Source organism: Pneumocystis jirovecii (assembly GCF_001477535.1).
Source record: "Pneumocystis jirovecii RU7 chromosome Unknown supercont1.8, whole genome shotgun sequence".
Classification (NCBI taxonomy): domain Eukaryota; kingdom Fungi; phylum Ascomycota; class Pneumocystomycetes; order Pneumocystales; family Pneumocystaceae; genus Pneumocystis; species Pneumocystis jirovecii.
The window spans coordinates 1-17,613 of record NW_017264782.1 but is presented as its reverse complement, the minus strand read 5'-3'; the positions used below and the strand labels follow the sequence as shown (position 1 = coordinate 17,613).

Genomic DNA, 17,613 nt, shown 5'->3' with positions numbered 1-17,613 from the left:
AATATTTCAGAAGCTATAATAAACTAATTTAAAAATTTATCAACTTAATTTAGAATTCATGTAACATAAATAAAAAATCTTTATTTTCAAAATGCCATGTTATAAAAAAACTATTAAAGAAATATTGTTAAATAAAAATATTTTTAATTACAATTGCAATTCTTATTCAATATATATAGCAGAAAATTCAACCATCTAATCTCTAAGAGTGTTAACACTTATATTTTTTAATATCTAACATAATAAAAAACATTTTGTAAATTTTAAAATAAACTTAATTCTTCGATAACATAAAAATTTTCAAAATCCTTGAAACAAAGATTAAATAGTTGACAATATTTATATCAAACTAGAACTGCACTAAAATACATTTATTAATATTTATAGTTATACTCACTTTCAAAAAACGTTTAGCAAAGATATTTAAAATAAAAAATTACTAATCACTAAAATAAATAAGTCAATGCAAATTTTTAAAGTCGTTAATGTTCATTTTTTATATGTTCATTTATATGTTTAAAACAAATTAAATAATAAAAATAGAACTATTAGTAATCTTAAATATTTGAAAAATAAAAATCGAAACTAAAAATTAGTGCGATTATTATGTAATAAAAAAACTGAAAAATCAACAAATCTAAATAAAAAAATATATTCAAAAAGATCAAATAATATGCAAAAATTTAAAAGAAAAAACATATAAATCTAATAATTATCTAATAATTATCTAACGACTATCTAATAGTTAAATAATCAAAAATTTACAAATTCAGAAAAATATTATTGTAAATCTCACTAACATAGACTTATCGTGTACCTGAAGATCCTTGGAAGATCAAATACACTCTTAATATGCAAAAAGCTATTCAAACAAAATAAAAGTATTATTAAAATTTTTAACTAATTTTCAAGTAGTCTTCTAAATTAAATAACTTAAAAATTAGCATTTTAAAATAGATTTATAAAATAGATTCATAAAAATAAATATTTCAAAAAATATTAAAACAAATGAATATATAATATATAAAAATAGCATTATTTGTTTATTGTATATTTTAACTAATTTTCTTTCTACGAATCCCCTTTTTAATATTGCCCCTTTTTATCCGCATTTCTAAATCAATAATATAATTCAAAATTAGTTTCTTCTGTTTCTTTTTTGTTTATGTCACTTTTTGTAAAAGCATACATTCTTCTGAATTTAATTGATATAAAAACAGTTTTTTCAAAAAACGAAGATTTTTTGGGTAATATTTATTTAACTTAATTCCAACTTTAATCTTTCAGATCTTATTAATTATTCTCCACTAAATGAAGACGATTCATTATTTCCCCTTACTCATAGGAGTGCACTTTATGATCTTCGTTTAGCATATCAATTGCAAAAACTAGAACTTGAAAATCTCTGGTACAATTATAAACATGATTATTATTATGTTGCTGCTATGTTGGCTCCAGGTCGATTATCTTATTGTCAAAGTGACGTGAATAAAATATGTACTGGTATTAAGAATATGAATGAAAGAATTCAAGGAATTTGTACATCTAAAACAATATGTAATCATGCATACAATGAAATAATGATGGGGATAAAAAAAACTAATGAAGAACTTTCAGACAAGAGAATAACTGAGCATGATAAGTGTAACAAATTACAAATGAGATGTTTTCTTTTCGAACGCCATGGTATGCAGTATCTTAATGAAAAGTGTAAAGAACTTAAAGAGAGCTGTTATAATAAAGTCCGTATGGAAGTAGCAAGAACACTTCTCTATGATATTTTAAGAGGAACTTCAAGTGATTCAAAATCTTGCATAGGAAGATTAAAAAATGTATGCCAATTACTTAGTCAACAAAGCCCTGAATTGCTTACTTTGTGTATGGATTATACCAGAGTTTGTAATGAATTTACTTCATACTCTCAAGAAGAATGTAAAAATTTTGGAACTCAATTTTTATCAAAACAGGGAATAATGACAGAAGAAAATTGTGTAAAATGGTTAGAAATATGTTATTATGTTATCCCTGATTGCCAAAATCTCCACAGTCTATGTCGTTCATTTCGAATGGAATGTTCTGAAAAAGGCTTTTTCTATAATCCAAGAGGCCATAATTTTGATCTTTTTAAAAATCCATCTACCGATCTAGATGAAACCGGTATTCAACATACCTATGAAAAATTGTGTGATTTAGGTATCCGTGTTACCGGAGTAGAGAAATATTCAGAATTGCAAGTGGCCAACTTTTTGGTTCAAGAACATTATCCAGGATACTTGGAATGTAAAAATGCGTTAAATAAAAAATGTTCCTTAATACAATATTTAGAATCAATTAAACACATGTGCATTTCTAAAGATTGGAAAGGCAACTATAATGTTTGTTATAATATGTATGCTGGAACTAGAGATTATTGTTATTCTCTTATAAAAAAATTAAAAGAAGGTATTAACTTTTGGTGGTATCAAGACCTCCCTCTTTCGGAAAAAAAATGCGAAGAGTATCTGACAATGTGTTATTTCATGTATAAAACTATTACTTATTGGACAGGTTATGATGTTTGTAAAAATATACGACTCGTTTGTTACCAAGCAGATTTGGAAAAAGCAGCTAATATGGCTCTAATGAAAAAGTTAAATAGAAAATTAACATTAGGAAATAGTCCTGAGTCTTCAAGCAATCAAAAAAACTGCGAAAAAGTTCTTGTACAAGAATGCGAACATTTTATGTATTATAGTTACTATATACTATATAGTTGTCTGCACCCAAAAGAAACATGTAAAAATTTAACAGCTTTTGTTAACAGCAACTCCAAAGATTTAGAAAAAAACTTAAAAGATACTCTCATGGATCCTGACTATGACAAGTGTAAAAAGTATAAAAAAGAATGTCATAAATTGGGATTTTATTTTCAATCTACTAAAAAGTTATGTGGAGAACTTAATACTACTTGTAAAAATATAGATGAGGAAATACTATTAGGAGTAAATATACTTAAAAAAGGCTCAAATTTATACAATGAATCTTCTTGTCTCAAACATCTTACTGAACATTGCACACAAAATAGTTCGTATTCACATACAGCCTGTCGTAATAAAACGAAAACATGCAATCACATACTCAAGCGTGTTTCAGCATATTGTACACAGCTCTCACGCTATCTATCACATTATGAAGTTTCCAATAACCATATAACTCATATCAGTTATAGTCGTTGTGCTAGTTTCAAATATCACTGTAAATTGCTTAAAAGCAGTTGTCCCGGATCTTTAAACAACATATGTGCTGAAGTTGAGAAAAAGTGTAATAATACTTCAACTCAAACTAACGAACTTAATAATTTAATTAAGGCTTTTGGCGAAGGAATATCCACTCATGAAAAATGTAAGAAAAAATTACATAAAATATGTGAAAATTCTACTACAAAACAAAAAATGAATATATCATGCACTAATATTAATAATACATGCAAGCATCTAATAGACCATTTAGGAAAAATATGTCATGGACTTGCATTGAAAATTTTTAAATTTTTATCAACCCCTTCTAATTCAGAGTGTGAAAATTTGAAATCCTTATGCTCATCTATAGGAAATTTTTGTAATGGAATTAACGATAAAATCATTCGTATATGTAATAGCACTATGACTAAATGCACTTCACCAGGCCCTCTACCTCCACAACCACAACCACCATCAGAGCCGCCACCACCACCAGAACCATTACCACCAAAACCGCCTATACCACCACCACCAAAGCCATCAGAACCAGAATCATCAAAACCAATGCCAAAACCAAAACCAACAAATTCAACTACAAGTTTACCGACTACAAATTCATCAACTGCAGCTTCGCCAACTACGCCAAGCTTTCCAACTACACTTATACCAACTACAAACACATCAGATATATACACATCAACTACAGCCACATCGGAAACAAGTATATTAGATACAAGCACATCTACAGATACATCTACACGCACATCTACACGCACATCTACACGCACATCTAAAGGTACATCGACTACACGTTCATCAACATCCACGCGTTCAAGACCTAGACCAACAATGTCACGGGATGACTATGAAGAAGGTTATGGACTCAGAGCACAGAGATTACAAATGATAAAATTGATTTTGGAAATTGCAGGAATAATATTGGGACTATGGATAATTATTTAAAATTAAAACAATATATATTTACTAATATTTTTGTGGGGCATTTTGACGATAATTATGTAAAACTAATAATTATTCATAAGATTTATTTAAATATTTTTGGAAAATAAATATAGAAATTATTGTTTTGTGGGTATCAGACTAACTAATAAATCATAATTTTGGGCATTAATATTTAATGGTTAATCATAGTTTAAAAGACAATTTTTTCATTTTACAATCCATCTCTGGTAGAGCTATAGGACATATAAATACGACTGAATATATTGGATATATTTATTTGTTTATTCTCTAAAACTATTATCTCTTTTAAAAAACATCCTTTTTGTAAATTAACCTAACTTTTTGACAGTCAAAATTTAGATTTTAAGGATCAACATTTTTTATACTAAAAAACTATTTTGTATAATAGAACAAAATACCTTTAACAATCTTAAAAACATAATATCAATATAGAAAGAAAAATTAAAAAATACCATAAATTTAATAATATAAAATTCAAAGTATATAAAAAATTAAAAAGTTTAATAAATATCTAAATTTCCAAAACAAAACAATTTAAGAATACACAAATTTAGAAATAAAACTATAAGTCGTAAATTTAAATTGAAAATGAATTTCTTAAAACTAGTCAAATTGTATAAAATTTGTTAATGTAGAAAATATGCAAAAAACATGTATAAATAACTAAAAAAAATAATCTTAAAATAAAAAACTAATGAAATACTTGAAAACATCAATATTTTTTTAAAAATAATTACCATTAGTTAAAAAGTATTTTTATAATTTAAATTCTAAAAACAGCAAAAAACATAGAATACGAGAAACTATATAGTTTTGAATTTAGATTTTGACTTGATAAAACTAAATACAAAAAATAAGTAAAAAATAAAGATATGTAGAATAGTTTTAGACAAAAAATAAAATTGGAATAAAAAAATCTAAAATAACAATATTTTTTATAGATAAAAATATTGAATTAAAAAAATGAAAAATACGATAATCTTAAAAATGAGATTATAGCTAGTTTTAATAGAACTAGAAAATCTATTAATAATATTAACACATGTATATCGAATGAAAAATTTTATTTGAAAAAAAGCCACTATAACTATCATATTCAATGCATACTCTACCGAGAATTTTCTAATTTTTCTAATATCTATAATGATATAACAGAACAATACTATAAAAGTTTCCTACATAGTTTGCCCATATTTTTTTTTTAATTGCCTTTATTTTTTATTATCTCCTTTTATACTATACCTTTCACTTGTTAAGATTTACGATTACCCCAGATTTACCCCGGATTTACCCCGGATTTACCCCATACAAATTTAAAGCATCTCACGAAGAAATCAAGATACACTTGTAATGGACACACTAAGAATACGCTTAGCACACGTTGCTTGTCTGACAAGTTTTGTCACTGAATTTACTTGAACTCCCTTAAAATTAATTAAGGATAATTTAATATTCAAATTTGAAGACATGATTCTAACATCTCACATGAAATCAAAACACATTAACGGAAACTCAAACTCAGCCACACACCACAGCGCAGCCCACCTCCGTCAGGCACAGCTTGGCGCGGGCGGTGGCGCGGGCGGTCAAGCGGCAGGTACAAGCAGTGCAGAAAGCTAGTGTATATGATGATGATGAAATTCTTTTGGCTTTGGTTTTAAAAGAAGATGGATTGGAAGATGCAAAATGCAAAGAAAAACTGAAAAAATATTGTGAAAACTTAAAAGAAGCAAATAAAGAGTTAAATAAAATCTATCCAAAACTAAAAGATATCTGCAAGGATGAAGACAAGAAGTGCACAAGTATAAAAGCTAAAATTACAAAAAAATGTCAAACACATAAAGCAACCTTAAATTCTATAGTATCAAAAGCATTAGGAGAAAATTATGATTGTAAAGAGGATGAACGACAATGCCTATTTTTGGAGGAAGCATGCCCTGATGATCTTAAAGAAAAATGTACTGACTTAAGAAATAAATGTTATAAGAAGAAGCGGGATGAAGTAGCAAAAGAAGTTCTTTTGAGGGCACTTCGTAGTGATCTCAATGAAACAGAGACATGCAAAAAAAAACTAAAAGAGATTTGCCCAGTCTTGGGGAGGGAAAGTAATGAGTTAACGGACTCGTGTTTGAACCAGAAAGAGACATGCGAGAATATTATAAAAGAAAGAAATAAGAAATGTGATACTCTTAAAACAGATGTTAAAACAGTACTTGGAAGTTTTAAAAAAGAAAAATGTCTATCATTACTTGAAGAATGTTATTTTTACGTTGGAAATTGCCAAGAAGACGATATAATTGAATGTATTAAATTGGGAGAGAAATGCCAGGAACAAAACATTGTTTATATACCACCAGGACCCGATTTTGATCCAACTAGGCCAGAGGCTACACTAGCAGAAGATATAGGACTGGAAGAACTTTATAAGAGGGCAGAGGAGGATGGTGTTTTTATTGGAAGACAACAAGTAAGAGATGCGACAGCTTTGTTGACGTTGTTGGTTGAAAAAGATACAAATGTTAAAACAAAATGTAATGAAGTTCTTAAAAATAAATGCAAAACCCCTCATGAACATGAAGCCTTAGAAAATCTGTGTAAAGAAAATAATCTAAGTAATGATGGAACGAAAAAATGTGATGAATTAGAAAAAGATATCAAAAAAACATGTGATATTCTCACGTCAAAGCTTACAAATAATCATCTTTTTGACTCAAAAAAAGGAAGTAATGGAATTATTGGATGGGGAGGATTACCAACATTTCTTAGCAACGAAGATTGTGCAAAATTAGAGTCCTATTGTTTCTATTTTGAAAAAAAATGCCAAGATGGCGAAAAATCATGTGCGAACGTAAGGGCAGCGTGTTATAAGAGAGGGCTTGATGCACGGGCAAACAATATATTGCAAAAAAATATGCGAGGGTTATTGCATGGCTCAAATAAAGATTGGCTTAAGAAATTTCAACAAGAATTAGTAAAAGTATGTGAGAAACTGAAAGGAAATAAAGGAAGTTTCTCAAACGATGAACTGTTTGTTCTGTGTATACAACCAGCAAAGGCAGCACGATTACTTACACATGACCATCAAATGAGAGTTATCTTTTTACGACAACAGTTGGATAAAAAACGAGATTTTCCAACGGACAAAGATTGCAAAGAATTAGGGAGAAAATGCCAAGATTTAGGAAAGGATTCAAAAGAAATTACGTGGCCATGTCATACACTGGAGCAGCAATGCAATCGCTTGGGGACTACAGAAATTTTGAAGCAGGTTTTACTAAATGAACACAAGGATACTTTGAAAGATCAAGAAAGTTGTGTAAAATATCTGAAAAAAAAGTGTAATGAATGGTCTAGAAGAGGAGATGACCGTTTCTCCTTTGTATGTGTCTTCCAGAACGCTACATGTGAGCTGATGGTAGAAGACGTGCAAGATAGATGTGAAGTATTTGAAAAAAATATAAAAGCATCAGAGATTGTTGGATTTCTTAAAAATAATACAAATAACATAACAACATTAGGAAATGTTTGCCCATTTTGGGACCCATACTGTGACAAATTTTCACCTAATTGTCTAGATTTTTCAAAAAAGAATCCTTGTACAAAAATTAAAAACAATTGTAAGCCATTTTATGAAAGAAAAGCCTTGGAAGACGCTCTCAAAGTTGAACTTCGAGGAAAGTTGAGTGAGAAAAATGGATGTGCTACAGCATTAGAAAGATATTGTACAGTAGCGGGAAACGCAAATAATGCGTCAATCAGAAGTTTATGTAAAGATAACACCAAGGGTAACCCTAAAAAGGATGATGAAGTTAGAAAGGAACTCTGTGAGAAATTAGTGAAAGAAGTGGAAGAACAGTGCAAAGCATTACCAACAGAATTAGGGCAACCGGCTGCTGATCTAAAAAAAGATTATAAGACATATGAGGAACTTAAGAAACGTGCAGAGGAAGCAATGAACAAATCCAGTCTTGTTTTGTCACTCATTAAGAAAAACGAAAGTAATGTATCAAAAAGTAATAGCAAAAACAAGGATAAGAATGCCGTTTCAAACGGATTTCAAGATACCACAGAACATATGAAAATACTACGGAGAGGAGTTAAGGATGTACTTGTGACAGAATTGGAAGCCAAAGCATTTGATTTGGCAGCAGAAGTATTTGGAAGATATGTAGACTTGAAAGAAAGATGTGAGAAATTAACTTCGGATTGCGGGATTAAAGACGATTGCAATGATTTAAAAGATGTGTGTGAAAAGATTGAAAAGATATGTCGCAATCTGAAGCCTCTGGAGGTGAAACCACACGAAACAGTGACAGAAAGCACAACGACGACCACAACGACAACAACAACCGTTGCCGATCCGAAGGCAACAGAATGCAAATCCTTACAGACAACAGACACATGGGTTACACAGACATCAACACACACAAGCACGTCTACCATCACATCTACGATTACATCAAAAATAACACTCACATCAACGAGGCGTTGCAAACCAACCAAGTGTACGACAGGGGATGATGCAGAGGACGTGAAACCGAATGAGGGATTGAAGATGAGTGGGTGGAATGTGATGAGGGGGGTGATAGTAGCAATGGTTATTTCGTTCATGATTTAGAAAGCAAATGAGCAGGATTTAATGATGAGCATGTATATTTACTAGATGAGCAAGCAGGGTAGGAGAGGAAAGAGTAAGGTAGATTGAGTCATCTCTTCAGCATCAATTGAAAGTGCATTACACATGAAATCACGTGTTCCCTATCTAATTGGCCACTATTCTTTGTCTAAATAGCCTTTACTTCTCGTTTATGTCCTTTTATATTCTACTTTTTATCTATTCAAGTTTTACGGTTACCCCGCATTTACCCCGCATTTACCCCACACAAATTTAAATACTACGATATTCAAACATCAGAATATTGTATGGACACACTAAAGATATACTTCAGCACACACAGTGCTTCTCTGACAGGTTTTGTCACTGAATTTCCATAAGAATCTTGGAATTAACAAAGAATTCAATAGTTAATTTCAGTATGAAAACATAACTCTACATCTCACATGTAGTCAAAACACATTAACTCAAACTCAAACTCAACCACACACCACAGCGCAAACCCACCCCCGTCAGGCACAGCTTGGCGCGGGCGGTGGCGCGGGCGGTTAAGCGGAGGGCAGCAGGAGTACAGAATGATGAAACTGAAGAACGCCTTTTGGCTTTGATTATGAAAGCAGATTATAAAAATGAAGATAAATGTAAAAATAAAATAAAAGAATACTGCAATGGACTGAAAAATGTTTCATTAACATCAGAAAAAGTACATAAAGAATTAAAAGATTTTTGCAATGATGGAAAAGAAGAAAAAAAATGCAAAGAACTAAAAACCAAAATTGAAGAAAAATGTAGCACATTCAAAGATAAACTTAAAACAAAAGCAAAGGAAGAAATTTCAAAACTGACGGATGACGATTGTAAGGAGCATGAACGACAATGTCTATTTTTGGAGGGAGCATGTCCAACAGATCTTAAAGAAGATTGCAATACTTTGAGAAATAAATGCTATCAAAAAGAACGGGACAATGTTGCAGAAGAAGTTCTTTTAAGAGCACTTAGTGGAAGTCTTAAAAAAAAAGATTCATGTGAAGAAAAGCTTAAGGAGGTTTGCCCGTTATTAAGTGGAGAAAGTGATGAGTTAATGTTGTTATGTTTTAATGAGGAAAAGACGTGCGAGAATATTATGGCTAAAGAACAAAATAAATGCAAATCCCTCAAGAGTGAAATTGAAAAAGTACTACCTAAAAATGAGGAATTAGAAATAAAATGCCCATCATTGCTTAGAGAGTGTTACTTTTATGATACCGATTGTATTGGTAATGAACCGAATTGCGAAAAGCTTGCGAGTGATTGTAAAGAAAAAGGCATAACTTATACAAAGCCTGGTTCGGATTTTGAGCCTACAAGACCAGGAGTTACATTGGCGGAAGAAATAGAATTGGAAGAACTTTATAAAAAGGCAGCAAAAAAGGGAGTTCGTATTGGAAGACCACCCACAAGAGATGCGACTGAGCTTTTACTTTTATTAAGCCAAAGTAGCACTAAATCTACGGTTGTAGATAAATGTAAAGATATACTTGATAAAAAGTGCAAAAACCTTAAAGAACATGAAATTCTGAAGAGTTTGTGTGATAAAGATAAAGCAAGTGCAGATGGAAAGAAAGAATGTGATAAATTGCAGAAAGAACATACAAAAAGTACCCAAATTCTCGTTACAAAGATCGAAAACAAACTTCTCATCACAAGTGGTCAAAATATGATCATTACGTGGCATGATCTATCAACATTCCTTAGTGACAAAGATTGCAGAACTCTAGAATCAGATTGCTTTTATTTAAAAGGCTATGGACCTTCTGATAAGCCTTGTAATAATCTAAAAACAGCGTGTTATAAAAAAGGACTTGAAGCAGTAGCAAATGAAGCATTACAAAACAATTTGAGGGGGCTATTGCAAGGCTCGAATAAAACATGGCATGAAAACCTTCAAAAGAAGATAGTGAAAGCTTGCAAGAAATTAAAAGAAGAGAGCGATGAACTATTTGTGTTGTGTGTTCAGCCAAAAAAGGCTGCTTTTGTAGTTTCAACAGATTTACGATTTAGAGCTATTTTTCTACGAGAACAATTAGACGAAAAGCGAGATTTTCCAACGGAAACAGATTGTAAAGAATTAGAAGAAAAGTGCAGAATACTAGGACAAGATTCAAAAGAAATTAAGTGGCCATGTCTTACATTGAATCAGCATTGCGACCGTTTAAGGAATACACAGGAATTAGAGGAAAAATTATTGCTAGAAAAGATACAAGGGTTAGATGATTTCGATTTATGTGTAGAAAAATTGGGAAAGTGGTGTAATGATTGGACTAGAAGAGGAAGAACTCGTTTTACTCTTTCATGTGTAACACAGAATATTACTTGCAAGATTCTTACAGAAAGGGTTGGATCTAAGTGTGCTAGATTGGATGAACATATGAAAACAAATAACATTTTAGAAAATGTAAAGAAGAATAAAACAGAGACAATATGTACATTTTGGGGATCGTATTGCAGCAAGTTTATGTCAGGTTGCAAAAACTTAATGAAAGCTAATGATGGGAAGTGTGAAGAACTTAACAAGGAATGCGAAATATTCATCAAAAAGAAAGAGTTGGAATTAAAACTAGTTGACCAATTGAAGGGTCATTTGAACACAAAAGAAAAATGTAAGGGGGAGCTTGACAAATATTGTACACAATGGGTGAATGCAAGTAATGGACTTGAAACTTTCTGCACAAACAAGAAAAAAAAAAGCAAGCAAGATGATCTTAGAAAAGAACTTTGCGAGAAATTGGTAGAACAAGTAAAAAAGCAATGTCCTGGGCTAAAAAAAGAACTCACAGAGGCCAGTAAAGAGTTGGAGAAAAAAGCTAACAAATATGAGGATATCAAAAAAGAAGCAAAAGAAGCAATGGAAAAAGCAAATCTTGTTTTATCAAAAGCAAAAACAACAGATAACAAACCTGCAGGTAAAACAGTACCATCAGAATCAGCACCAGCACCAGCACCGAACACACCACCAGCAGCACCGAATACAACACAAAACACAGTATTATTTAAACTTGTAAGAAGAAATATAAACACACCTGTGACAGAAAAAATATATGTTACAGAAAAGGAATTAAAAGCATTTGATTTGGTATCTCAAGCATTTAGCTTGTATGTAGAGTTGAAAGAATTATGTCACGATTCAGAGAAAGGATGTGGATTTAAAGAGGAATGCAAAGACATTGAGGAAGCATGCACCAAAATCGAAAAAACATGTGGTGGATTGAAACCACTAGAAATAAAGCCACACGAAATAGTAACTAAAAACGTAACAACTACAACGACAACGACGACGACAACAACCGTTAAAGACGTAAAGGCAACAGACTGCCAGTCTCTACAGACAACAGACACATGGGTCACAAAGACATCGACCCATACTAGCACTTCTACGACTACTTCCACAGTCACATCAAGAATAACCTTGACCTCGACGAGGCGGTGTAAGCCTACGAAGTGTACGACAGGAGAGGAAGATGAAGCAGGAGAGGTGAAGCCGAGTGAAGGGTTGAGGATGAGTGGATGGAGTGTGATGAGGGGGGTGCTAGTGGTAATGATGATTTCATTCATGATTTAAAAAGCAAATGGGCAGGATTTAATAATGGGCATGTATATTTAACAGATAAGGAGGCAGGATAGGGCAGGAAAGAGTAGAGTATGATCTCTTCAGCATCAATTGAAAGTGCATTACACATAAAGTAGCGTGTTCCCTGTGCAAATAGCATGTATTGCCCGGATGAGTGGCCGCTGTTTGTTGTGCCATGTCGTTATCAGCGCATTCAGCGCCTACCCCGGATTTGCCCCACATGGAGTCGAGGTGAGATGCAGTGATGGAGAGATGATGGGATAGAACAATGGGTGGGAGTTGGGGGTTGATGAATAGAGTTGGTGTTTGCAAGCGTTGATAAAAGCGTTGAGAGAGGCGTTGACTGAGGCGTTGACAGAGGCGTTGATACAAGAATTGATATAAGAATTGATAGAAATTAGTGTTTAGAAAGATTTCCATAGCGTATTTGAGCACTGTTTTGAAATAAAATCAAAATTAGAGTCAAAAAAAGATGATTTTTCAGAGATCAAGATGAGCTGTAGAGACAGAGCTCGGGTGCCATTAAGAAAAAATGAATGAAAGGGAAAGAGTCAGAGGGGGGCGAGAAGGGGAGGGCCATCAAAAACAAAACGAATGGTTTAAGGTGGGGGAAGATGAATTTTTTTAAAAAAGTAAAAGTAGGTGATAAGCTGGGAGGAGGGGAAGTGAGTGGATAAAAAAAAAGAAAAAAACAAGAGAGAAGCGTTTAGAGGAGTAGAAAGAGTGTTTAGAGTGAAGGTGAGGCGTAGTGAAGGTGTTTTTGTAAATTTAGTGAAAGTGGGCACGGGGTGGACAGATGTAAATAAATGAATCATCAAGGATAATTGAGTGAGAAATAGAAAGAATAGAATATAGAGGAGTGAATGAAGATGAGAATAGCGGGGAAAAGTGATAGGGAAAGAGAGAGGGGAAATTATTTTTTTTTGTTAGAGTAGATTAAAGAGTTTAATATGATTAAAGCACAGGAAAAATAATAAAATGGAAAATATGAAAAATACACGAAAAGAAGAAAAGATAAAAATCAAATCTAGGAAGGGAGGGGAGTCAGGAAAAGTCGTTTTTTCTTTATAAAACACGTTGGATGGGGAGAAAGTTGAGTAGAGCCAAAGTCGAGGGGAGACAAAAAGAGGATGAATAAAAAACAAGAACAGCAGGAGAAAACAAGCAGGAGTAGAGGTTAGATTGAAAGGAGGAAGGGGGAGAAAAATAAAGACTTTTTTATGTAAATAAAAATAGGTGGAAGAAACAGATCAGAGTTGGGGTCGATGAGAGAGGGTAGTGAGTAAAAACAGGGGCAACAAGAAGGAACAAACAAGAGTAAAGATTAGATTTAAAAGAGAGGAAATCACGAGAGGAATGGCCTTTTTATGTAAATTTATGTAAATAAAAGTAGGTGGAGGAAATTGATAGCAAGTGGAGTCGAGGGGAGAGAGGGTGGTAGATAAAAAACAAGAACAACAAGAAAGAACAAGCAGGAGTAGATATTAGATTTAAAAGACACAAAATAAGAAGAGAAATAGCCTTTTTATGTAAATAAAATTATGTAAAAGAAACAGATCAGAGTTGGGGTCGATGAGAGAGGGTAGTGAATAAAAAACAGCAATGCCACAAGAGAGAGAACACATGAAGATGCTAGATTGGAAGGAGGAAGGGGGAGAAAAAAGATGACTTTTTTATGTAAAATTATTCAGATAAAAGTAGGTGGAGGAAACAGATCAGAGTTAAAGTCGAGGGGAGAGAGGGTGGTAGATAAAAAACAAGAACAAGAAGAAAGAACAAGCAGGAGTAAAGATTAGATTTAAAAGAAGGAGGAGGGAGAAAAAAGATGGATTTCTTGCATAGATAAAAATAGGTGAGAGGGAATTGATAGCAAGTGAAGTCGAGGTGAGGGAGAAGAGTGATGGACAAAAGGTGGATAAAAAAACAGGAACAGAGGGAGAAAACAGGGGAGCAAAAACAATAGAATAAAATGAGGAGAAGCAGTACAAAGAAAGGAAGAATCAAGGAGGTGGAGGGCGGGGTGAGGGAATAAAGATAGAGAAGGGACAGGGGACAGGGGAGGAGGAGGGCACGGGACAGCCGGGGAGGGTTACGGACAGCCGGTGGGGTATAAATTGGGAGGAGAGAGGGGGGAGGGTGGGTGGGTCCTCTTTGCAAGAAAAACCAAAAAAAAAGGGTTTAGAAGAGAGTTCAGAGTGGGGGTTTAGAATGGAATTGAGGGTCAGGTTTAGGCCCGGGTTTAGGGTCAGATTTGGAGCACAGAGGAGGGTTTATTTGTTTTCAGGCCCGGACCTCAGCGAGGCTTCAAACTGCAGTTTAAAAGGCGAAAAAACGGAGTTAAAAAACGTCAGATTTTAATTGAAATTGGAGGGTCATTAAGAGGGTGTTTTTAGGAGAATTTCAAGCAGAATGGCTTAGAAATGGCCTAAAGCGAGGGTTAGATGCAGGAAACGGGGGTTTAGAAGAAGAGGGGAGGGTTTAGAGGAGAGGGGGAGGGTTGGGTAAAAAAGGGGGAGGTTGTTTCCATGGCAACGAAAACAGCCAATAGGATTCAACTAAGGTGTAGATAGCGTTTAGATGAGGTTAGGATAGGGTTAGAAGGAGAATAGAGTTTGTTTTGTAAAAGAATGACAAGAGAATGGCAAAAAGATTGCAAAAAGATTGCGTTTTAAACACACGGTGGAGTAGTCATAGGCAGGTCAAGGTCACGTGACCAACACGTGAAAGTCACGTGAAACGAGGAAATTTGGGTGGGGTGAGGCCAAAATTTGGAGGGAGCACCTGTGAGGCATTGTTTAGACGAGAGGCAACGAATGAACGTTGTTTGAGCAGGGTAGGGAAAAGAGTGCACCGTTTAACCAGATAAAAGCACGGGAAAGACAATTTAAGAAGTTTGAGGGGGAAACGCAGTGTGGAGTGCTGGTAGGGGAGGTCAGGATCACGTGACCCACACGTGACAGGATTAAAATTTGGGTGGGGTAAAGCCAGGAATTGGAGAGAGGCAGTGCAAGGTGTTGTTTGAAGAGGGGGTAACGAATGAGTTTTGTTGAAAGAGAAAACGACTCAAAAAGTTGAGTTTAAACAGATGAAAGTGTAGGAGGGGCAATTTGAACAATTTGGGGGAAGGAGGCGCAGTGTGGAGTAGTCGTAGGCAGGTCGAAGTCACGTGACCAACACGTGAGATGCACGTGAAAGATTAAAATTTGAGTGGGGTAAAGTCAGGGGTTTAGCAGGAGTAGCACAAGGTGTTGTTTAAGCGAGAGGCGACCAATGGACTTTGTTTAACCAAGAATAAGCGTAAAAAGTTCAGTTTAAGCAGATGAAAGTGTAGGAGGGGCAATTTGAAGAGTTTGGGGGAGGAAGCGCAATGTGGAGTAGTCGTAGGGAGGTCAAAGTCACGTGACCATCACGTGAACAGTTGAAATTTGAGTGGGGGTAAAGTCGGGGGTTTAGCAGAAGTAGTACAGAGAGTTGTTTAGGCAGGAAGCAACGAGTAAACTTTGCTTAAGAAAGGAGCAGCACAAAATAATATTTAAACAGAAAACAACGTAAAAGTCGTGTTTAAGCGAAGGAACGCGTAAGAAAGGCAGTTTGAAGAGTTTGGGGGAAGGAGATGCAGTGTAGAATAGTCGTAGGGAGGTCAAGATCACGTGACCTCACGTGAAATACACGTGATACGATTAAAATTTGGGTGGGGTAAAGTCAGGGGTTTAGCAGGAGTAGTACAGAGAGTTGTTTGACAAGGGAACGACAAGGAGAGTTGTTTAAGGAAGGAGGGTGTTAAGAAGTCATGTTTGACTAGAGGGAAGCGTAGGAAAGCAAGTTTTAAAGAATTTCTAGAGGAAGTGCAGTATGAAGTATTGGTAGGGAAGGTGCAGTGTGAAGTATTGGTAAGGGAAGTGGAGTGTAGAGTAGTCGTAGGGAGGTCAAGGTCACGTGATCATCACGTGACAAGATGAAATTTAAGTGGGCTAAAGGCAGAAATTTAAGTGGGGTAGCACAGAGTGTTGTTTGGGCAGAAGGTAACGAATGGATTTTGTTCAAGCAAGGAAAGCATAAAAAGCCATGTTTAAGCTGAGAAACACGTTGGGGGTAGCAGTTTAAAGAGTTGGGAGAGGGAAACGCAATATGGAATAGTCGTAGGGAGGTCAAAGTCACGTGATCCTCACGTGAAAAGCACGTGACAGATTAAAATTTAGGTGGGGTAAAGTCAGGGGTTTAGCAGGAGTAGCAGAAAGTGTTGTTTGACAAGGAAACGACAAGAAAAGTTGTTTCATGAAGGGAGAAGTATGAAAAGTCTTGTTTGAGCAAAGGAACACGTAGAGGGGCAGTTTAAACAGTTTGGGGGAAAGAAACGCAGTGTGAAATAGTCGTAGGGAGGTCAATATCACGTGACCCGCACGTGACAGGAAGAAATTTAAGTGGGGTAAAGACAGATTTAGAGTGAGGGAGTACAAAGCGTTGCTTGGGTAGGAAAAAGAGAATGGAGTTTGTTCAAGCAAAGGACGACTCAAAAAGGCGAGTTTAGTCGGATGAAAGAGTGGGAGAGGCAATTTAAAGAGTTTGAGTAAGGAGATGCAATGTAAAGTAGTCGTAGGGGAGGCTGAGATCACGTGACCATCACGTGACAGGAAGAAATTTAAGTGGGGTAAAGGCGAGTCAATTTAATGGAATTAATGTAGAATTTGGAGGTTGAAACAAGTAGTTTTAAGGAAGTTTTAGTGGAGTTGTTTTAGTTGAATGGTTTGAAATGGTTTTGATGAAGTTTAAATGAAGTTTGAGTGGAGTCGTTTTGAAGTTGATGGAGTCGTGTTTTTTAGCGTTTAAAGGTTGAGTTGAGTGATTTTGATGAGTTGTTTAGTGAAGTTATTTAAGTGGGGTTGTGTTGAGGTAGTTTGAGTGAAGTTTGAGTTAAGTTTAAGTGGAGTTGTTTTAAAGTTGGTCAAGTCGCGTTTTTAGAGTTTGAAGGATGTGTTGACTCGTTTTAATGGAGTTGTTTAGTGGGATTGTTTGAGTGAGGTTGTATTGAAGTTGTTGGAGTGAGATCGATTTGAAGGAGTCGATGAAATAAATGGTCCCTGAGATTAGGGTTAGGGTTAGGGTTAGGGTTAGGGTTAGGGTTAGGGTTAGGGTTAGGGTTAGGGTTAGGGTTAGGGTTAGGGTTAGGGTTAGGGTTAGGGTTAGGGTTA

General features: G+C 34.4%; 4 protein-coding genes across 4 annotated transcripts; all 4 read left to right on the top strand.

Moving 5' to 3' along the window:
* Positions 1–1,165: 1,165 nt before the first annotated feature.
* T551_01861 (uncharacterized protein) lies at positions 1,166–4,181 on the top strand (the record flags this gene model as incomplete). Its single annotated transcript, XM_018374124.1, has 2 exons — positions 1,166–1,247; positions 1,288–4,181. The coding sequence occupies 2 exons, from the start codon at positions 1,166–1,168 to the stop codon at positions 4,179–4,181; spliced, it is 2,976 nt and encodes a 991-aa protein (XP_018229478.1).
* A 1,371-nt stretch (positions 4,182–5,552) lies between these two features.
* T551_01860 (uncharacterized protein) lies at positions 5,553–8,820 on the top strand (the record flags this gene model as incomplete). Its single annotated transcript, XM_018374123.1, has 2 exons — positions 5,553–5,598; positions 5,807–8,820. 2 exons carry the CDS (start codon positions 5,553–5,555, stop codon positions 8,818–8,820), a joined length of 3,060 nt encoding a protein of 1,019 aa, XP_018229477.1.
* Positions 8,821–9,370: 550 nt separating this feature from the next.
* On the top strand, positions 9,371–12,415 carry T551_01859 (uncharacterized protein; the record flags this gene model as incomplete). Its single annotated transcript, XM_018374122.1, has 1 exon — positions 9,371–12,415. A coding segment is annotated over one exon (3,045 nt), but the record flags the coding sequence as incomplete, so codon positions are not given.
* Positions 12,416–14,088: 1,673 nt separating this feature from the next.
* Positions 14,089–17,298, top strand: T551_01858 (uncharacterized protein; the record flags this gene model as incomplete). The annotated part of the gene is made up of 17 exons (XM_018374121.1): positions 14,089–14,209; positions 14,277–14,335; positions 14,405–14,649; positions 14,709–14,795; positions 14,843–14,900; positions 14,995–15,006; positions 15,756–15,812; positions 16,060–16,120; positions 16,169–16,355; positions 16,415–16,446; positions 16,499–16,604; positions 16,656–16,711; positions 16,765–16,826; positions 16,867–16,991; positions 17,033–17,115; positions 17,161–17,177; positions 17,245–17,298. The coding sequence occupies 17 exons, from the start codon at positions 14,089–14,091 to the stop codon at positions 17,296–17,298; spliced, it is 1,422 nt and encodes a 473-aa protein (XP_018229475.1).
* Positions 17,299–17,613: the final 315 nt, after the last annotated feature.